We start from the raw sequence: 23117 nt of genomic DNA, 5'->3' as shown, positions 1-23117 counted from the left end.
ATGTTAGCTACTCTGTTAATAAGTTTAAATTTCATATTCAACCATTTAACACACACAGATGTCAATGACGTTTTTAATTTTGAAAAGTGATATGCTTTTGATTCATTTTTTACCATTTTATGAAAATGTATAGATGTCACTCCATTTATTTTTTTCAGCCAAGTTTATCTGACTGGGTTGAGTTTGAGCTTAAAATTGATCCCTCTGATGATTTCCTGCCCATGATGCAAAGGTTTTTAGCAACTGTTTCTTTTTTAAACTATTTTAATAGTATTAAGAAATGATAGAATAATAAGACATAATTTGCATATTCCAAACTTTTTGAAAAGGACAATCTTATCTTACATAACATGTGACATTTTCATGTACCCTCCCCTTAAAACTATAAAGGCCAGTATTGTTTGTGTAGTAACCTAAATCTAGTTGACTGTGTTAGTTTTTTTCATTTTTTTAAAAATTATCCTTGTACATTTTCTTAATTCAAATTAAACGTTTTTGAACAATTCAACGGAAGCTCAAAATTGGAACCAGTGAAATCTGCCCATGTGGAGTATCACCAGAGAATGCCGACCACATCCTCCAAAACTGCTCTGTTTACCAAGAGTACTTTACATATAAGACACTGTCCCCAAAACACCCCAATAGAAAGAAAACTAAATGGAGAGCTCCCTGATTTGGAAACCACTGCGCAGTTCATCTCATATATTGGTCTAGTCCTCTGAACACTCCAACATAATAATGAGAACGAAGAAGAAGAAGAAGAACAATTCAAAATTTACATGGAGTAAAATTGGTTTTATCAGAAAGTTCTAACTGATTGTTGATATTACATACTTAAAATAATGTACAAGTTATTTTTGCCAAATACAACTCTCACTGTGACTTTAAAATACTTCCTTTTATGTTACCTAATGATTGAAAAAAAAACCTAAGAATAACCAAACACATCCTTTTGTTGACATTGCGGTAACTCTAATAAAACATTGCTTATTTCTTTAAAAGGCAAGTTGTTGGAAGATGGTAAAATTTTTTAATACAACTAAGACTGACATTGCAAGAGAAATGTCAACAAATGTGTTCTAGCTGTTGTTTTCATTTCTTTGTTTTCTAGGACAACTTATTTGTGGAAAACCAGCTGTAACTTTTTGTCCAGACATGTGTCGACAGGTTGCAATGACAACTCAAGATTTTGTAGAGATTTCACGTTTTTGTTAGCCACAAGCAATGCTACAAGGTACATACATTACATTCCTTTTTTTTTATGACATTGTTTGTGAGAACGGCATTTTGTATTCTATAAAGAATTATGTTTTTACATGCTACAATTGTTAAAGAAGACATAGTAGCCCAAACTGTTAAATTTCTCAGCTTCTTAAAGCAACAAAATTAGTGCATACCAAATATGAACTAAAAGTCATAAATATAACAATAATAATAATATAATAATAATAACAATCAATACCATAATACATAAATATTTTAAAATCTTTATTAAGAAAATTGATGCTCTTCTTTGAAAAGTAAAGTTTTCTAAACCTATCAAGTATATGTGACACTTGTTTTCAATCGATTTAGATGAACAAAGAAGCCTCCAATCTTGTCTAAAAAAATACTAACATTTGTACATGTACTTGATTCATTTGAAGACCCAGAGCTATAACATTTCTCCATCCTTATAAACTTTTGTTTTACTTTAAATATAGAAAATGTATTGCTGTTTTTTATTCCAATGTTTTTATCAAGCACATTGGGTATAACCTAATAATGTAATGTTTGTATAATAAAATCATGTATCATTGTAAACAATTTTGTTTCAATTTTTTGTCACAGTCATGGTGAAACAAGGCATTCTTCACAAACATATTCCTGTTTGGTTGGTCTGCTGACAGTAAGTGTTAATTATAATTAAAGATGGATTGATTCTAGATAGATTTTAACTGGTCATATCTGATTAAGTAATATCCCCAGCAAGAGATAAAGCAGACATCAGTCATTTTTTTTTATGCATCTAAGTATCAATTCTAAAAACATTTTTCTACATTGTAAAAAGAAAAAAAAACCCCTCATTTAAACTTGTTACGACACAAGACTTGAAAAATAGATTAAAAAATACACAGATACTCTCAGGTTCCAATTTAGAAAATACTTAAATTAATATCACAAATTATGTAAACATAATAATTTCACTTTAAGAATGGAACATTACCACAACTGCAGTAGTGGTTTATCATGTTAATGGTCATGTTACTGCTAGCTTCTAAGTCTGTATTTAATAATTTTATGAGTGAGGGTCACCATTTCCTTTTTTTTCAATAAAACTGTTACTTTTCATTGACTATAACATTTAAAATATTTTCTATATGGTAGTTTTATTTCTTCTTGTCACAGAGGCACATCTATCAACTGCCAGGCTCAGATAAAGGGAGTATTCTGTGGTTGACATCTCTATTAGAAGCTGCTCTTCCTTCACAATTAAATTCTGTTTTAAGGTACTGGGTTTTCTTATTTCTTAATAACCTTAGTGAACTAATTGATAAGTGTTCGTAGACTACTATTACACTGGTAGGCATTCATTCTAATATTCTTACAGTAATTTATATTGGGTAATAAGTATGGTAGACACATTAACTTTGAAACAGTCATCTAGGCATAATTGCATCATGATTGAAAATAGAACCGCAACATTCGACTTAACTATTTTATTAAGTTTGAATGTATTCTGAAAGCAATACATATAGTTTTGCCACAGTTTCGGTTCTTACTATTTAGTCGCTGGCCTTTTTGGTGCCAGGAGTTGTAATAATATATCAGTATACACAAAACACCTTGTAATAATGTTTTCAAAAAATCATTCTACATGTCTATGATAGTATCTAATCAATCTCTTACTGAGTGATGGAGCAGGCTTGTCACTGGAGAACAATAAGACTCCAGTTGGTTATGATCCATAAATGTAGCAGAGAAAGAGGGAGAATTAAAACACATTCATACAGAGATATCTGCTCCATTTCCAATGGGTCATTCACTACCTGTTTAGTTCACTTTCTATATCTCCCAAGACTAAAGATGATGATATTGAACTCTAGTTAAAAACATCCCAACAGAACTTCCTGTCCTAAAACAGCGACACAGTCTGTAGTGTAACAAGTCTTTTGTACCTATATCAGCTCACTGAACTGCACCTTAAATTTATATTTCTTGTCAACTTTGTTATTATTTGAGTGAAGTTTGGAATTCATTATATATTTGTAATGTCTATGTCTGGGTTTTTATTTTTCTTCTCTAGAATAGTTTTTTCCTTACCTCCTCATCTTTTGCTTTGTAACTCTTTGCAAGATAGAGTTTCAAAAACTTGTGTTGACTCTTCATTGTTGGCTTTGAAATATTTCTCTGTGAGTATTTTTTTAAAATGTATTTTTTATTTTATAATAGATAGGAAAAGATTGTATCAGATTGTCCATTATAATTAATTACTTCATAATTTTCTTGTAGCTAGATTAGAACTCTAATTATCATCACTTTAAAAGTTTCATTATTAATTTAAACTAATACATTGCATACTTTCAGAATTCTAATCACTACATTGGTGCCTTTCTTTCTCTCGATGCCATTATCTACCTCCTTCAGGTAATAAGTTGATATGGTGTATGGTGTATTAGAGATCATGTGATAAAATTATAATATTATTTTCATGATAGACCAAAAAAAAAAAAAAGAGATACAAAGTCACCTTTTGGTTATTCTTCTATTCACTTTTCTACACAGAGTTACATCAGTGTGAAACCCATGTTGCAATCACAAGCTGAAGTGGCCAGAGTTATCAGACACCCTCTTGTAACAATGTCTATATTAGTAAGTATTTACATCACTTTGACTAGAGAAATGTAATATTAATGTTATTGTTTTTGTATCATTATTTTCTTAAGAGATTTTAACAGAATTGGTAACTTAAATAACTTGGTACCAATATTCCTTTAAAGGTTCACTATAAAGTTTTGAAAAGTCTGTCCTTGTTGAAAGAACTTGGCCAAAGCTTTGAGGAAGAATTTAACCTAGCAGTTCAGTGGGCTGAAAGGTTGGAATACAATGAATATTATTTAACTTATACAAATATGCGTAACATAATTGTTTTTCACTATTCCCAGGTGTTTCTTAATTGCTTCAAACAGAGAAAAAATTACTTATTTTTATGATGGAACTTCTGTGTGGGTGACATCATTCTGTCCTTAACATATGACCAGGCATTCATCTCATTTCTATGAGGTGATCTACTTTGCAACTGAATGGCTGCCATATACATATAACACTGGTTGTTGTTGGATTTCTTTAAAGAGATCAAGATATTTGCATTGGGGATTAAAAAAGAATCAATTTTCTTAATTTCTAATTTAATTCCTAATTCTTAATTTCTAAACATTAAAAATAAAATACAGAAAATAAAAATGGAACAAGTCATTAGTAGCAAACAAACTTAATTTCAGACTACTGTTCGAAAGAAACATTAGTAAGAAGGCTAGAAAGATTTTTAAAAAATAAAAAACACCCCCTAGGACAGGATTTTGAGATTTTACCATCACAAATGAGATACAAGATACCTTTTTATAAAATCGAACAGACACAAAACTCCTTTGTTCCTTGTGGCAATCAAAACAGTGAATAGAATTGATCTATCTGATTTAGACATTTCACTTGTAATATTTAAGTGAAGCTAGTGTGAATGTATAGTTTGTTTCTATAGCTATGTCTTGTGCACAAAAATTCCTCATGGATAATAAAGATTATTGTTATTATTATGTAGAAATGAATGAGTATTATTATTTATATTTTTATTAAGACAAATGTTTGAATTGAATACTAAGAGAGCGTGCTTTCTTACTGATAGGGCAGGAAATTTAGACATCAGAAGAAGCTACAAAACAAATTGATCACAATCAGATCTAACATGGAGAAAACAAATTTAATCCTCATTCTGTTGCTCCAATAGTTAAATGTTTAATTTCCTTTTTATGTGTTTTCTAAATCATGAAATATTTTCTAACTATGTGTGGATTACTTTCTTTTTTTAACTTCTCTAGTTTGATCAAATATATTTTGGAACCTTTCAATGTAAAGTGGCCACAAGCTTGGATGAAAGGTGCCTCACTGTTTGCACTAGTTTATCACATGTAAGTCATAGTGACATTTTAGGAAGATAAACAATTAACTGTGCACTTTTCTAAAACTGTTTCCAGTAGTTTTGTCAATTGCTTTGTTTTATTCGTTCATTGTTATGAGCAAAGTGTGGCTGGTCAGATTTTGCTGGTAGGTTTAGAAATAAATTATTCAAATATTTTCGGCGTTAACCATCTTCATGATGTAAAAGTTTTTTTGTTCTTAATTTTTTTTTTTTATCTATCTTCTGAAGCGTCTCACTTAAATTTGTTATACAACTTTAGTTTTACCCTATTATTTCTACTGGTGAGCTGTTGCTTGAGATTCCGCATGATGTTTCTAGGTGTAAAACATAATGAAGCAGGACTCTCTGCATTCCTCTTGTTATGTATTCTAAGAATCTGGAGTTATTTGTTCCATGACCTAGTTTATTGATTTGTATTTCACTGTTTCCTAATTAGTTCATTTTTGTTGTTGTTGTGGTCATAAAGTCAGGTTAATAAATCATTAGATTTCTTGTATTGATGTTGTCATTCCTAAATTAATCTTGTTAAAGTTGGCTAAAATGTCTTCTCATAACATTTGTTTTCTACCTTATGTAAGTGTACTTCTTCTTTTTATCAGTCCAACCCTTTCTGGTGTTTCACTTCCTGAGAAGTTTATCAAGTCAGAGAAAGAGGTATGTTCTATGCATAGATATTAAAAAAGGGCTTTGCTTTCGAGTCCTACCATTAAGGATGAATAGGATATTGCTACACAGACCTAGCTGTGAGCTACTAATTTTATTCCATCTGTCTGTTTATGGTCTATTTAGATTCTCCTTTCACCATTTGTCTTTGAGGTAACTTTTCGTTAGATATATATATGAATATATTTATGTCTGTTATTTACATATGAACTTTAATATCACATTCCAGTGTGTGCTCTATTTCCTGCAAGTCTCCTCAGTTTACTTTACAGCCAATGGAATGGAAGTCTTAAAACAGGTGATTGGGTTCGGCTAGGTTTCTGAGAATTTAGGTTTATTTTGTATATTTTATTTATGTTTTTTTATTACTATGAAATTGCTATCTCTGTAGGCCCAGAGAAGTGTAGCCAAGCTGTTTTTACAAATCATCAGCACCAATGGAGGTCTACTTATTCAGTTGCTGGACAACTTAAACCCAGAGATGACTAGCTTCTGTTGCGATCTAGGACTTGATCAAAGCTTTCGCCAGATGAGAGATCTGTGCTTACTTAAGTAAGTAGGCTTCCTAACTCATTACACACCTTTTCTGGACTCTCTTTGTGAATAGATTTAGAACTTCTAATGTTGCCTATTGGGACAAGCAATCTCTTTTGTCATCCACTGGATGCACCTACATTTTGAGCCATTCAAAAATGCAAAAACGGTACAGTTTAGATTCAAAAGATTAAATTATTTACAATTTCTTGTATTGTGTATCTAATTAGTAATTATTTCTCATTATTGTTACGCCTCATAGTCATAAATTATCATGGTTAGAATTATAATTTGGTGAAAACTTAGTCCAACTTGTGGAGTCCCTTATTGTCGTATGTCTTTCAGATTGATCACCAACATTTCTGCCCAGGTTTTGGTTAGGAGTACTACAGAGAATGTAACTCTTTCTGTGCTGATGTCGTACTCACAGATCCTAACAAGCGCTTACACTGGTGGACTAAGTGAGTTACATGTAAGTTGTAGTGTACTTTGAAATTTTTGAATTGCAGTTGTCACAGAGTCAGGTGCATGCTGGGTGAGAAAGTGAAGTCTAAATTTAATATGGCCTGGTGTGTTTTAGTAACACTCTACTTTCTAACAAGTCTTGGACATTGTCCTCAAAATGATTGCTTTGACAACTAATTATGCGGACTTACTTCCAGGCTCAGTGCACAAGCAGTGAGACTAATCTGACAGACTGGATGAAACAGTTGGTGGACAGTTGCAGCAGTCATCACTTACAGCAGATCAATTTATTAAGTGTAAGTGTTATTTATCTTGTACTCTAACTGCTTAGTTTTGAGTTGAGATGCTAGTTGGATACTAAAAATTATACTTTTATACTAAAATAATGTGTTATGGTTAGTACATAAAAAATTATTATTGAGATATTATATTTTATCTTTTGGATACAGCCTCCATTGAGTCAACCTGGACCTCATGTGGTGTTGTACATGTATTTAGCTGAGAAGAAACGAAAAAGATAGCAGTCTCTGACTACAGTTGCATGGATTCAAAATTAGTGAAAATCTGAAACTAATATCCAAAATTATTGACTTTTTAGCTCCCTGATAGGATATCTGTGCCTTTCAGTAAGAATGTATGAACTGAGCAGGGATAGCTGATGACTTCAGAAAGTTATGAACTTGCTTTAAGGTTGATATATAAAAGTGTTATGTACAGAAGTTTATTATTAATGTTTTTGAATTAATTCATTTCTTACATGTTTTTGGTCAGTAAGGATTGGGACATGATGGTCCATTTAGCAAGTGAAGTGGTCCATAAAGGGAAAAGAAAAAGTTGGATAATAATTCTGATTACAAAAAAATTAAAAAGTTCCCCTTTCAGACCTTGTGATCTATAAGGCAGATGATGTAAAGATCATGTTTCTGTGGCCTACAGCCAACAAGGTGTCATGTAGTCAGCACAATGATTAAACTCTGTTACTTTCCCCAACTAATGTCAGATACCCATTTAAGTTTGCTGGACTCAGGAGCTGCCTAAAAATCCTGATATTTAAAGATCCAGTCTTCCCTGGCATTCAAACTCAAGAGCCCTTAGTTTGGAAGCCAACCACTTCACCATTCAGCCAACACGCCCCTGATTAGAAATGTGATATAAAAGAATGTAAAAAGTTGTGTAATCACATTTTTTCATAAGTTACCAGATATTTATCACATATTGTTAGAGCAGGTGGGGCTGGCTACCCACCTATGAGAATGAAAACTCTGAACTCAAACCTCTGCTGTCTTGCAGCTATATCCACTCATGAGAAATACTTCGGGAGTCAATGCGAAGAAAAGTCAGATCATTTCGACCATTGCTAATGCCCTCTCATTTCTATGAGATGAACCTAAGCAGCTGTACAATTCAAGGAGGCCAACTATCACAAGACAAGTAAAACTACCTTCTATTAATTACTGTATTAAAATGGATAGATTCTTTTCTTTTTTTTTTATGTACCGGTTAAAAAACCCACTTCCTTGTCTTAACTTTTAACTTTTTTGCATCTTTTATTTTTTACAAAGTTTTTATCAACTCACTCTCTCTGGTAGAAATTTTTTACATGTTATTTCTCCCACACCCATTCTCAGATCAAGTTTAAACTTTACAATTTTATAATTGTTCACACTATGCTATTTTTTTCTTTAACATTTTTTTTCACTATATTGTTTTAAACTCTATTACTCATTTGTGAATTACAGTGGATCAGCCTTTATTAACAGATATTACAAACCAATTTGTGTAACTTGTTTGTTGTTTGTCCATGTAGAGTATATACATCTATATTGTACTAATGTAAAGCTCTCAGAGATTAAGTGCAATCTGGGTTGTATAGTGTAGATCAGGGGGTGGGCAAATTAGGACACACGGGCTAGATGCGGCCTGCTGAAGTGTTTTATGCGGCCTGCTGTGTGCCCACAGTATATACATATAAAAATGCTAATATATTAAAAATAATTCTAAATATCTGTATAAAATATTGAAAGTCTCTCATTATAAAAAGTTTCAAGTAAACAAAGATTACTTTTGTTCAATGCTATAAAGAACTGTGTTGAGTGTTGGGTATGCTTGGAATAAGATAGCAAGTGTAACAACAGATGGAGCTCGATCTTTGACTGAGAAAATCAGTTTGAAAGAATTTTCCAACCATAAACTCCAAACCGAAAAGTTTGCACAAAGCTGCATGATATATCTCTACTATTTAGTCGTATCTATACTACTAATAAAAGTAACAGCAGGCAGTTAAGAAAAAAATCAAGATATAGAAACTAAATACTCCGATGTATCCCCTGGCTTAACATGGGCAAGGTAATGAGAAGATTATAAAATCTCAAGGAAGAAATTTTTTAAAATGTTCTTTGAAGGACATTGACTGTGACCTTGTTACTATTACTTCTAATGAAGAGTGGAAGAGACAGATTTCATGGTTTACAGGATTTATTGCAATTGGCTGCTTGTATTAAAATGTAAGTGCATGTTAAATTTGTTCAAACAAGGCTTTCCAATTTCTCCAGGCCAGCAAGTGAATAAAGATTTGTCATTTTCCTTTGTTGAAAGGTGAAAATATTTCTAGTGAAATGGTTAAAAGTACCAGACTTATTTGGATTCCCTAATCCCGAATTGACGTCAAGAAGCAGTTTTCAAAACCATCAGCTCACCATTTAGCGCAGAAGCTGCTTCAGCTCCAGAGAACATAACTCCATGCAAATTATGACCTGTAAGAGAAGTTCCAGTCAGTACTTCCGCGATAGCTTAGTGGGTGCCAGAAGTTTTATTTCCACTATTTAAAAAAATTAGCTTCTCAGCTTTAACATTATTTGGGTACACATACATAGGTGAACAAGCATTTTTTTTTGGAAAATAAACAAGTGTAATCACAGGTTGATGGTGAATGACTGTAATTAGACAGCAGTCACAAGCGTAACAACTAGTAAGGTAGTTTTACAGTTCCGGATCATTACGCACGGGTGTATACATTTACATATTTCACATTGTGTATAATTGTGTATTTGTGGTGAAATGTGATATAAAAAGACTATTGCCTTTTTATTTAAATCGTAAAATTGGTTTCAGAAGTTGCTAACTCTTGTTGTAATTCCTTAATTGGGAGTTTCAATGTATAATACAGTATAATATTAATTAAAAGACATACAGTTAGCTAGCGTATTTTTCAAAGTTGTAAGTATATATATATATATACCCCCAATACCCAACATTTTTTTTATGCGGCCCTCGATACGAAAAGGTTGCCTACCCTTGGTGTAGATGTATTTATTCATAAACTTCAGATCATCTTCATCCACTGGTCATGAGGCCTGTGTTTTAAGGCCACAAACTGCATCTGGGCCTCGAGTCTAGCGCCTGGTGCTGATAATGGCTAAGTACATATTATAATAAATAATTGTACTAACGAGGAATTACTTTACACTGCCAAATTATTTAGAATATCAAAACAATCAATCAATCAATTCTGGCTTTAAAATGGTCAATGTTTATAAATAATTCAGTGTCATCGACTAAACAAATTGGGAGTTGGCGGTGTTTTGTTCTCCCTTTTAATGATAGCCCTGGACCCCTGGTCAGTGTTTTTTATGCTAATATACATAAATCTGAGCCTTGTACCATTATCTACATCAAAATTAGTTACTGGCTTACTGGGCTATGACATATATACTCGTGGTCTGTGTAGCAAAAGATCACTCATGTTGATGTGACTTGTAGTCCAGCCCTTTAATTAAGATTGATCTCCAAGTAAACAAATTCAGTTCCCTCATAAGGTGCGACCTCTAGACAGTGTCAACATGTTGACTTAGCAAATTACGTTCAATAGCTCTATGTGATGGACTAAGAAATAAAAAAGGGGGGGGGGAGTTGTTCATCTCTACCTCTGGAGATATACCCGCAAAGCCAGACAGACGTCTGGTCAGCATGGCACAGTTAAGGAATATAACATGTTTACTACCCACTCCCCCAAAGGTAAAGACACTAAGTAAAAAAAAAGAGTAAAAGCAAGCACTGTTATGCTAGTACTGCGTATTTATAATGTAAAGTTGTTCAGTTTCATTTCTATTTATATTAACAAGCCTTATCTTTTGTAATACAGTATGTTTGGTGCATATTCCTATATTTTTAAGCACATTATTTTATTCTAAATTAAAATATTAGTACATTCAAAAACAGACATTAATAATAATAATAATAATCTTTATTGTCCATATGGAAATTTGTCTTACAATTTGTGCATTACACCAAACAAAAAACATTATAACTATAAGAAACCAAAATGTACATTCACACCAGACTCACTCATAATTTATAATTTACATGTGACAAGGTTTATATCAGATTGTTCTTATTTCATGATTTGATTGCCAGGGGAACAAAAGAGTGTTTGTGTCTGTTTGTCTTTGCCTCCTAGGTCCTTGGATTGGTGGGTGCATCCATCGTCTCCCGAGACAGAAGGAGCCATATATAAACGTAGTCAAAAAGCTTTTCGTTAGCCCCTATTATATATTGATTAGGGAAGTAAATGTTTATTTTATTTTCTATACTTATTATGTTTTGTTTGGTGCAATGCACACATTTTTAGATAAATTTTCTTATAGATAAAAAAGATTATTAGTATTATAATTATTATGTGAAAAACGAACAAATATTCATTCTCTGGCTCTGCCAGGGTCGAGCTTTGTTAGAAACAAAATTCATTGTAGTCCCTTTATTATTATTATTATTATCATTATGTCTTGTGTGTGTATATAGCCAGTGTTATATCTTTAATTAACTAGACAACACTTTTTGAAATCAACGTCCCTAGCGTGACAACACTTGTATTTTCAATTAATAGTCAATAATTAATTTGCATGATAAATGTCCCAAACGTAGTGTTCTATTCACTTATTCGTTTTTTTGTTTTTACATTTGTTTTACTTTCTTTGTCTGTAGCTCTTGCTGTCATTTATTCATTGTAATTGTTTGTTATTGTAATAATAGCACGTGCCATTTTAAATTCTTCTCTTGCATTCATCCAATCTGCTTCTTGGTGTCAGCAGCAACTTCATTGTCTCTTCAAACCTCTCCAAAATCACGTTCAATATTTATCATGGTATCATCTATTCCACTACATTGTTTCTTTCAGCTCTGAACTGAGAATTTGTGGCAGGTCGAGTATTTGTCTGAGTTCACTTCAAGCAACAGCTTCTACAGTCATATGTAGAACTAGTGGTGCCAGAAGCATTCTGCGTTTTAAGGGCGGGAAGGGCGGTCGGGGCCATCGTCCCGCCACTCGACAGGACCCACCCCCATCTTTGCATTCAATCTATTATTGTTTAAGGCTTGTTTAAAATGGTTGCTATACACTTTATCTTATCTTACAGGAAAGGGATCAAAGAGAGCTCTCACGTTCGATGTCGCATAGCACAGAAGTAGACAATAAATTATAACGTGAACGAAGTTCCTTAGACGCTATACACAATATCAATAGTAATAGTTGCTTCAAGTATGCCCCACAACAGTAGACAGCAGAAGCAAAATAAATGAAGATTTAATTTATCTTAGAACCATAGACTTAGGCCTATATGTCTATATTATTATAGCCTATATCTACAATGTATATATTAAGACTGGACATGGAGATTTTATTTTTTAACACTACAAAAAATGTGAATTTTTTTTTTTTAAAGTTGAAACAAGGCGTTTTTGTAAAGTAGTTATAAGAACTAAAGTGTTGTTGTTTTTTCAACCCTAACATATGTAACATAGGCCTATAATTTAATTTTTAGATCTAGATCTAGTAATTGAACATCAAAAATACGAATACTCTCGTCTCATAATTATTATTTTGCAATTTTTAGATACATAATCTAGAAAGATCTAGGTACTCAATCTATTTAAATGTACATAACATGATTAAAATCAACACACGTGAATTATTTCGATCTGGGATTTTTGAAACATTATCTCAATGGAAACTAACAGGAAATGGCTTTGTTTCATATATTTGCCTGAATATATAGTTCTGTGATTAATAGCCCGTTCTAAAGAAAATCCGAGAAATGATTTTTCATTATTTCTAAACTTTGAAAAGTAAAGATCTTTACTTTTCTAAGACAGAAAAGAATGATTGGGGCGACTTCCCTTAGAACTCGAAAAAGAGTTACGTACATAAAAATCTATCTCTATATATATAGGTCTGTGAATCGATCAATCGTGGATAAGAATTTGTTTCCAGTTTCCAGTCTAGATATAATATATAAGTCTATTGTTAGAACCAAATCCTCAGACACGTGACAAACCCTAGACATAACTTGGTTTATTTTATACTTTTTAATAGTCTTTTGCTATACGGAATCATTATTATATTGTTATATCGATTCACTCTGTCTGTCTGGTGAAATGTTTGTACACGTTATTTCTTCGACACCCATTGGCCATGTACAAGCCATGTACCAATCAAAAAATTAAACAATTAATCAATTTCTGGTAATGGATTATTTTGTTTGATACCAACAAGAGAAATGAATCTTTCGGTATTCACAGATACAGCTAAATATTTAGGCATTCGCGGATCAAGTTGAAACTTTAAAAAGATATTTTTTGTTTCTAAAAACATGAGTCAATTAAAAAATTAACCATTTGGTCAAGAGAAAAAACTTGTACAGTATTGAGAGATATAGTTACAAGTCCAGAATTCTTTCCCTTAGATAAACTATTTTTTTTAAAGGATTTATACAAAAAACTATTTTGCTTGTTTCCCGCTAAAATTTCGTAGTTTAACGAAGTAGAAAGTCACCCTAATAACGAGAATGTAGTTGATTCGATCCCCAGATTGAGTCAACATGTCCGTTTTACCGTAATTATGCGATAACAGTTAAATTTAAAGTTGCTTCAATTTTATAATTTTCTACGTATATGTAATATGGATCACATTTACATTCTAGATCTAGAGTACATCTTAAGAGTTTTAAATCAGAACTTTAGGTTTAGTATTAGACCAAGATGTTGTCACTATTTTCTTTTAATTTTCAAATTTTTAAAACTGTTAAATAAGTTCAGTTCACAAATATATAGTTCAGGCCTCTTCAACTACTACATGTCGTCTCCTAATTGTGCTAACACTGACCCAACTAATCATTGTGTACTACCTGGCATAATTTCTGACGATTTCCCTTTGGCCCTTTGCGATTACAATAGCAACAGGCAAGAGAATATTTAAAAACAAGAAAAACATTTTTAAAAAACAACAACAAAAGAGCTTATACGAAGTGCAATTGTATCAATTAGTTTGGATCAGTCATGTCATTAAGTTTGTATTTAGATGTAGACCAATAAGAGATAACTCTTTGCGATTAGAAATATTTTTACCAATTGTTTTTGTTTAGCGCTATTTCATGCTTTTAGCTTTCTCAATACGCTATGATCTAATCACTTATCTGGACCAGTTGGGAAAAAAAAGGAGAGACCGGGGGGAGGGGGAGAAAGAAAGGGATATTTGGGTACATTTTACCGTTATCACTTTTTAAAGCAATTCATTAAAAAGGGGGAGGGGGGGGGCTAACGACCTGAATTCGAACTTATGGCTCAATCCTCCTCAATCCGAAATGATAACCATTCTGCTAATGAGGAGCTAATGAAAATAGAAGATTTATTATTTGTTCCAAACTTACTTTAAAGTGACGACCAATAAAGGAAAGCTATTCAGCTTAGGCCTATACCACCACTTCATTCACGTACAATTTCTTTCCCTTGTTCGAGAAACCAAGCAAAATAATTAATTACCAAAAGTTAATAAACTAATTGGGTGATATTTTTATATTGATTCTTGTGTTTACAGGTAAAAGAAATAATTTTGCAGAAAAAAAAAAGTTCAGCTTGATCCGAGATTGGGTGTCGTTGCCGGATGTCTGATAATCTTACGTGTACAGGTTTTAGGATCTAGTTTTAATCTCCTTACACAGGATCTAAACTTTTGGTAGGTCTAGGCGCCATAAATCAGTGAATGGCCGGCATGAAGATACTGGTGGCTAGTTGAATAGCTCAGTTTGATGACGTGACTAATTATCTTACAAAGTGGTTTTATTTACTCTTACTCGAAAGTAAAATTTTAGTTCTACTTTTTGTTAGAGGCCCCCGAAAGAGGAAAAGACATTATTAGTTTTGTGTGGCCCGTCTGTCCGTCCGTCCGTCCCGTTTAGATCTCGTAAACTAGAAAAGATAGTGAAAATTCGACATCACAATATTTTAGACCATTCAAAGTTCTGTTGCAACGGCTACTTTTTTTCTTTCCTGAAAGCGAAAAATCTAATTTTTTAAATCACTTATGCAAGCAGTTTTTTTCATAAAAATACACCACTTTTACAACTATTTACTATTAATAGTAACAAACACTTAAGGCTCTTAATAAAGAAACAACACCGCAAAACCATATTTTCAACACATTTATGCAAACTGTTGTAGATTTTTGTCAATTATTTTTTTTAAGTATTGTTAAGTCATGTAAGTTCTATTATACTACTGAACAGTAGAACAAGAGAGACAACAAGTAAATAATCAAATACACAACATACATACAAATAAATACACATAAATGTAACAATTATCTTTAAACACTGGATCTCAATCTGTACATTAACTTTTATTTACTCTGAATATAAAACTGTGTTCCAACAACCGAAGCTAGGTTAGAAGCTATGTCCAGGTAAGGGTTGACACTGAAAAGTTCACACGACCCTGTGGCCGTGACCCAGTTCAAGGCCGTGCAGAAGTCAGTTGATCTACGGAGCTGACATCTCTGTAGACAACGGAATCGGTCAGCAACTGTCGTCCTATCAAAAGGTGTGCCTGTCAGTTGAGTGTTCTTTAATTTGTTGAATAACATCTCCTCAAAGCTGGAGCTACTGACTAGTACCTCCATCTCACAAATATGTAAGACTTCACTGATATTATTTCTGAAAAAAAAATTATGTCAATATTAGGCTTGGAAATGTTTTCCAATAAAATCAATGTTTCCTTTTCCAAATGTATTGAACTATCTTCAAGCCCTTAGATGTAGGCCATCTTCCATGTATTCAATTTGCCCCAAGAAAGTACAAAGTAAAGTATCCTTTCAGACCTTGTCATCTATAGGGCAGAAGATGTAAAGGGTTGAGCGCCTGACAGTTTTTTTTGGGGAAAGTCAAGTAGGTTGTTCGTTATGGTGGCTACGTGACATCCTCGTTAACCGTCGGCCATAGAAACACAGCCAAGTAATATAAAGTAATGTACTTTTGTGTTAAATAAACATGAGTAACTTCTATAAAACGAGTGGTCAGTCGAGACTAATAGGTCATTGCAAAGTCACTGTTCTGCCTTCAGGTCTGCTATAACGATTAGTCTCACGCCGAGGTCATTTTATAAAACAATTCATAATCTCTATTTTATATCAGCTAGATTGTGTTTGTGCATACGTGTAATTTACCTGACAATAAGACGCACAAATCTGCCAACAATCGGCTCAGGACAAGTAAAGTTGAAAGTGTCTGGGCCCAGGGGGTCAGATTGTTGGTAGCAGACTTGGCCAGTAACGTTAGGAAAGTTGGCAACTTGTCTCGGATCTGTTTTGAAAATTTCAATGTAAAAGTTTCTCAAACGATAAGCCATTTGTTGACCCAGGTAAATATCTTGCCTGAAAGATTTTCGAAAAAAATAATCAACTACTATGAAATGACAATTATGTAAAAATCAACATTTCTATATTTTAATATAATATACAAATACAATCGTGTAAATTTACTTTTGTTTTTAGTGGAGGGGAAGGAATTTCCATGGGCATGTGCTGTGTCCACCTCGTCATCAATTACCCTGTCATAATTATCAATAATACACATACTGTATTTAAAAATGTTGGAGCTGCTTCCTGTCCATAACAGTTTTTTTCATCAGCGTGTCATTATCCATAGACTCCAAGAGATGTCTTTGTTCAAGACGAAACCCAAAGGTGTCCACATGGTTTTCCAGCCCTTGGAATCTGTCCTTCATCTCCATATGAAGTCTGTCCAGCACTTCTGTCGCAAGATGTTTGAATTGCAGTTCTATTGACAGTCCTACATCAGAACTCAACTCCCCATCAAGTCTTTTCTTTCTTCTGGTTATTTTGATTACAAGAAATCTATATCATTCACTAACTTATTTTGCTTTTTCGATGGATTGGGTGATCAGTTTCATCCGTTTCTCATCATTTTGCAGAAAGCATGAAAGGGTTTCAGTTTTATCTGCAGCTTCCAGTATGTGCAGTCCAGACTTTTGTAGTTTCTTCTGAGCTATATTGATTTGTCGGAGGAGATTTTAATGGAATTGCAGATAAGCAAATAATTCGCTATTTTCCACTGCATGAAGGAGATTCTGTACACTGCTTCTAGTGACCATTCTTTCAGTTGTTGATTCAGAAAGTTTCTCAAACAAATTGATGAGATGCAAGGAAACAGCAAAGTAGCCTCTTCTCTTGCGGACCACCACTCTCCATTTTTAATCTACAAGCTCCAGTTTCTTTCAGTTTAGCCCATCTATAGGGTGAATTGGAAACAAAGTTGAACAATTCATGTATAGTTAAAAAAAAGGTGACAATTGCTGGATCTATCTCAGCAGAATGAAGAGCTGCTAGGTAGAGAGAGTGATTATCACAGTTAAGAAATGTTGTCATTGGCTTTATATCTAAGAGACGTTTCTGCAGGCCAGTCCAATGTCTTTAACAGTTTTCAGAACAAGTTCTTCACAATGTTGTCCATCAGGTTTCAAAATGTCAAAGTAAGTGGAATCAAGCATCAGAGAAAAGTAACAAACTTGCTAGGCTTTCCCAACAATTGATTCCCTAACTTTATTGCCCATCAAGTTAATAAACTCATTTTGTATTTCTGGTGACAAATACTGTGTCTTCCCATATTCGATTCTATGTAAGTGGTGTTTCGTAACTTCATCAAATTCTGCAAGAATTTTTTTTTATTTGTATGAATCATCTGAAAAGTGATACTTTTCTTCGACATGTTCATGGTTTACTTTTGTTTTCAGTGCTCTTATCAGGTTTCTTCTTAAATGATACGGATGATGAAACAAACTACCCTATATACCAAGTTACTTCCTGAGAGTAACACGGCACTAGTCAGCGCTACTCCTTGAAATTGAGACTAACCCCTCAGGGAAAGATTTACTACTCTGTGTGGAATACATCCAACAGGGTCACTAACTTATAAAACAACGTGAAAAGCAAGATTACATGACAGTGAAGCAATCAGTGGCGTAGCAAGCCATGTGCGGGTGGTGCGGGCCGCACGGGGCATCAAGTGAAAAGGGGCATCAAACTGAGCACAAAATTTCTCAGTAAAAACTGCACACATTGTACATACATGAACAAAAATTAACTACTGTATTTGATTAAAAAAATATTTATTTTGCCACTCTTTTAATATTATGGGTGCTGCTCAAGATTGATAAGTCTGGCTGGCTCTCATAGTGCTAGCTCAGACGGAGAAATTGTCTTCTCTGGTTAGTATGGTTGACGGCAGGGATCAAAGGGTCCTAAAGGTAAAAATCTGATAATAAAAAGAATCTTGGATATCATTCCTTTTCTCTCACAGCAGAATTTGGCCCTCGATGGGCATCACGAACGAGTTGAAGAAGAATCTAAAGACAAAATCTCTTAAGTAGACGGATTGTCAGTTGCCATTCAGTCTTAATTTTCTCACATATTTTGGATTCTTGGCGGTTGAATTAACTGAAATAAACGATGGCAAGTCTAACTTCAAAAACAATGATCGTCAATTCGAGACTGCGCACTTTAATGGAAAACATTAAAAACATCGATAACTATTAGTCGGAAGAGCAACGCTGAAGCCATTATTACCTTCAACGAAAGTATGTGCTCTGATATGGGAATATCAAAGACGTATTGGCCACAATAAAAAGAAGCCTAGCAAAAAATATGAATATTCTCTATAAACACAAAAGAGAGAGCTATGGGTTGAGGTTAATTTTTCCTTGGACGTGATAGTTCAAAGAAATAAACACCCTCTATGATCTTGATGTCTAGGTGAACATGAATTTTGTCGCTACCCCAACTATTAAATCCTAAGATTGAAATCAATCTCGATGATGTTCATAGCAACATTGACAAAAACAAATTTCGTCTGGAGCGAAAGGGGCCTAAACAGTTTGTCGCAATTTCTTCAGAAGCCTTTGAACTTCTCAAACAAGGACTTGTTTGAGATCTTGAATTTAAAATAAATAAATAGAAAGATACCAGCTAGAATGCCACTAGATGTTTCAGTTCTAAATATTGTCTAAATATTCGTGATGCCTATTGAATGCCAGATTCTGCTTTGAGAGAAAAAGAATGATGTCCAAGATTCTCTTCAGGTAGCATTATCGGATTTTTACATATTTCTGACAATTGCGGTAAGTGTGGATTTATTCGAGCGAAGTTTTTCAGACTTAATGAAGTTGATCAAGAATTAATAGCAATCAGCGATGCGTTTCACCAACTAGGCAATTGGTGGAAAACAGATTTCAATAAAATTATTGATAGTTTTGCGACCAAAAAAGCTCGTAATATTTATAATATTTATTTGTAGCATATTTTATTAACGTATAATTAAATGTTATCTCTGTTTTATATCCCTGCCTGATAGTGGCGCCCGGGTGGAAACGATCGTAGGAGGAAACGATTAGGCTAAAGGGTAGCAAAACAAGACTCCCGTGGGGGTACCTAAGGGGGTGCGAGAGCATCCTCATTGCACTGTACTCCCACAACCTTGTCACAATCCAGGCGCCATTCCTTAAGGGGCCGTTACAAAAATGGCGTGTCCTGCACGGTTAGCTTGGTATAGAAAAGGCAGGGGTCCTGGTGCACGCGGTCTCTGGCCGCGAGTCTGACACCCCGCCAGACAGAACAGTGTACACTGTTCTCATTCAGGCCGGTGAAAGGGAGCTCTTGTTCACTTTTACTGGCCTGGAGTTCCAAAAGCCGAAGGCTTAACTCTACCTGACAGTTTCAAGAAGAAGAAGATATCCGAGGGGGGGGGGGCATCATGAGGAGATGTCGCACTGGGCATCAAACACCCTAGCTACGCCACTGGAATCAATATTAAATTTCTTAAAAAAAAAATTCGGAGACTCATTTGGGGGGGGGGGTTTCAAGTGGGGGCCCGGGGGGATCTTCAAATTCTCCCCCCTCCTTCCCCCAACCTAGCTACGCCACTGTTTCCAGTGTACAGTTTAAAAACAAATCTTCTCTAATTAAAATTGTTTTTGGTGACTGTCAATAAACGAGTGACTAGAACAGAACTTTGAATTTTCAGATAATGTGAAATACGTTAAAGGGAATTGAAGATTACTAGAGACTCCTAGCGGCAGAAGTTTATTGACTCAAGATCCACACTTGGAAGACGGAGCACAAAATGTTCCGAAAATAAATTTATTCATGAAAAATATTTATAATATTTCTAGCAATTACAACGATCAAACTAGAGTTTTCTTAGTATCAGTAATTGTTTTCCTTAAAATATACATCAACGTTAGAGCCTTTTTCGAAAATTGTATCAATCCACGTTCCGATTTCAATGTAGAAGTTACCAGCTGAATAGAGGAATTAAAAAAATGTCTACAAATATATACGTTATTTTTTTTTAAAGTTTTGGCAGTTTATTATTTCTTGTAATAATTATTTAAATAAGAGTGTACCTGTTTGTGAGTTGTATTACTTCTATTACAAACTGACCACGTAGGTCCACCATCCACCAAGGGTTCCAGTCCGCGAACGTGTGTTGACAATGTCCGTGGAACGCATTAGCGTCATAGTTGCCGTCCACTCCCAAGTAGGCGTAAAAGGGCACACCATCGCTGCTCTGTACCGCAGGTTTGAACCGGGCAGCGTTGTAAAGACCAGAGGTGGTCACTGCCATAGTCGTCAGTATAAAGTACTCACTGTATTTGGTCAATGTGTACATCTCTGTAGAAAGCTGTCCGCGGATTAAACAGGCCTTTGCTACTATCTTTTATAATACCACATTCTTAGTTAAATAAAAAAAACAAATGTTTTAGTATTAACCAAAGTGGGCGATGACAAGAGGCATCTCGAAGCCATTGAATATACTTTAAAAGCTCCTGTTACCTATCCAAGATAGTGCTCTAGACCAGTCACATAGATCATTAAAAAATCCTCAAAAATGACTAGAACTATCACCTCATTCTTGTAGTATGTAATACTCTAATCATAACACATTTTCTCAATCGAGACAAGGGGAGGCTATAAGAAATTGTTCTTTTACGTATCTTTGTTTCGGCTCTGCTAGAGAGCCACTATTAGCTCATTATTACACAATAATTACAATACCAATATTTTTTTTAGCGCCGTTTTCAAACCTAACAGGAGAGAAGAATTCAATAATATGCACTATCCAATATACATTCCATGTATGCCATTACTGGGTTAGTTTTAAAAAAAGGTATACAATTATACAGGACTTACCATCAAGCAACAATACAAATCTATAACATACTGACAACAGCCACGCGTTTCATCATACCTACATGAAATAGTCGCAAAATGTCTGACTACTGTCAAGGAAGACTAGAACCAAACGGTACAAAAACGTGTTCCTTTCTCAGTCAGACTGTTTCAGCGCCACTCGTTGACTAGGAAACATGAAAAGGATCGAGACGTCTGTGTGTAGTCACTCAATGAACTCTTTATGTTTGTGTGTGTTCTATTTATGTCAATGTTTTTGTTGTTGTTTTTTTATTTCAGAAAAGAGTCCTTGTAATCACAACAAATTTCCCATAAGGTTCAATAACACAGTCTTAGTCTTTGTCTTTAGTCTTAACATGGAATCGAATCATTCGCTGAAATCAAACATTGTGTGAGCCAAACTGTGATAAAACGTGGAAGACGCTTTGATGTTAGTTTGTCTTCATTCGGGCACAGCAGTCAATAATGTATGATGAAGGGAAACACCAAAAGTAAATGTAAAAAAAAAAAAAAAAAAAAAACAAAGGTTACAAAGACAGTTTGTATGGAAACACAAACTCAAAATGGGCCTCCAAAGTGGTCTAATTGAGCAGGTAAAAAGGCAGGTTTCAATATTTTCAGAAAGAATATCAGAAACTATGAAGTACAAACTGTCAACAACTACTACAAAATGTCTGTCGATACAAAGAGAAAGGACGAGAGAGCGCGTCCAAAGTGTTGCCGATGCTGTTGTATTGTTAGGTCGACTAACGACATGATACCACAGGATGCGGAGATATATTATTATTTATACATTGTTAATATTCAGTACCAAGTGACCGAGCCTCGCTTGTTTGAATGATTTACCCGAATTTATTTTAGAAACATTTATGTAACGATGAAAATGATCAAGTGATCGGGAAACGACAGCCAATCGGAAGAGTTGTTTTTATGTTCTGTGAGTTCTCAATGTCACTGTACATGACGATTGGAATAGAAAGTACGTGCCTTTCCTCTAATGCAGATAACTTTTACTTTGGTGACAAGGCTACTAAAGTCTATAATAAGATGGTGCGCAAATGTTTAATTAGGCCAATTGATTCAATGAAACTTGTTCATTTTTGCAAAGAAATGTTTTAGTGTACTGCTGTAAGCCAGTGACGCAAGTTTTTTTTTTCATTTGACGTCACTAGAAACGCTTTCATTCATAAAAAGATGTCTAGCCAAAATTAATTTTACGATGATGAAACATGTTTGAACAGAATATAACGGTCAACCTCGAGTTTTCGCAACATGGCCAATGAGTCGAGATGGATTTTTTCTAATTTATATACATATACCTTCAAATTTATATACATATACCTTCAAATTTATATACATATACCTTCAAATTTATATACATATACCTTCAAATTTATATACATATACCTTCAAATTTATATACATATACCTTCAAATTTATATACATATACCTTCAAATTTTAAAGAAAATCCTTTGATTAGTTTTCGAAATAAAATTTATATATGAATATATCTATTATATTAATTCATTATTGACAAATAATCCCACGAAATCAACTACAACACACAATGGCAAGAACAATAGTAAATAAAAAGACGAGTACTGGAAAGAAGGTCCAAACTACAACAATCCACTTACAAGTATAGAAGTTGTCAATCAAAGATCTGGATCTATTGTGTATGTGTCCAAGTCTTGACGACATAATAGAAACATTGTGACAAGGAAATTCCGATTTCAAAATCACATGA

The 23117-nt window shown here is 33.9% G+C and overlaps 2 protein-coding genes across 2 annotated transcripts in view; one reads left to right on the top strand and one right to left on the bottom strand.

Annotated features, from left to right (window-relative positions):
- Positions 1-8612, top strand: part of LOC106062077 (uncharacterized) — a 31702-nt gene extending 23090 nt beyond the window's left edge. Inside the window, exons 26-40 of the mRNA XM_056036839.1 lie at positions 159-232; positions 1112-1234; positions 1831-1888; positions 2389-2489; positions 3287-3392; positions 3568-3627; positions 3766-3852; positions 3981-4075; positions 5076-5165; positions 5776-5830; positions 6069-6137; positions 6231-6391; positions 6719-6845; positions 7036-7134; positions 7288-8612. Coding sequence (XP_055892814.1) covers positions 159-232; positions 1112-1234; positions 1831-1888; positions 2389-2489; positions 3287-3392; positions 3568-3627; positions 3766-3852; positions 3981-4075; positions 5076-5165; positions 5776-5830; positions 6069-6137; positions 6231-6391; positions 6719-6845; positions 7036-7134; positions 7288-7359 — 1377 coding nt within the window. The 3' untranslated portion in view covers positions 7360-8612. The remainder of the gene's footprint in view (positions 1-158; positions 233-1111; positions 1235-1830; positions 1889-2388; positions 2490-3286; positions 3393-3567; positions 3628-3765; positions 3853-3980; positions 4076-5075; positions 5166-5775; positions 5831-6068; positions 6138-6230; positions 6392-6718; positions 6846-7035; positions 7135-7287) is intronic.
- A 6894-nt stretch (positions 8613-15506) lies between these two features.
- On the bottom strand, positions 15507-20858 carry LOC129927140 (uncharacterized). Its single transcript, XM_056034374.1, has 3 exons — positions 20582-20858; positions 16329-16535; positions 15507-15819 (listed from the first exon to the last, which is right to left on the bottom strand). Exons 1-3 carry the CDS (start codon positions 20845-20847, stop codon positions 15507-15509), a joined length of 786 nt encoding a protein of 261 aa, XP_055890349.1. The 5' UTR covers positions 20848-20858.
- Positions 20859-23117: the final 2259 nt, after the last annotated feature.

The sequence above is a fragment of the Biomphalaria glabrata genome, chromosome 7 (assembly GCF_947242115.1).
Source record: "Biomphalaria glabrata chromosome 7, xgBioGlab47.1, whole genome shotgun sequence".
Taxonomy (NCBI): Eukaryota; Metazoa; Mollusca; class Gastropoda; family Planorbidae; genus Biomphalaria; species Biomphalaria glabrata.
The sequence above is the reverse complement of the archived record's forward strand: the minus strand, read 5'-3'. Positions and strand labels throughout refer to the sequence as shown.

Excerpts from the sequence above, each read along its gene's own strand:
- LOC129927140 (XM_056034374.1), bottom strand. The coding sequence starts at position 20,847 with ATGTACACATTGACCAAATACAGTGAGTACTTTATACTGACGACTATG. Across the intron at positions 16,536-20,581 it reads GTAATACAACTCACAAACAG|GCAAGATATTTACCTGGGTC; the intron begins GTACACTCTTAT and ends AAAATCTTTCAG. Across the intron at positions 15,820-16,328 it reads TTTGTGCGTCTTATTGTCAG|AAATAATATCAGTGAAGTCT; the intron begins GTAAATTACACG and ends TTTTTTTTTCAG.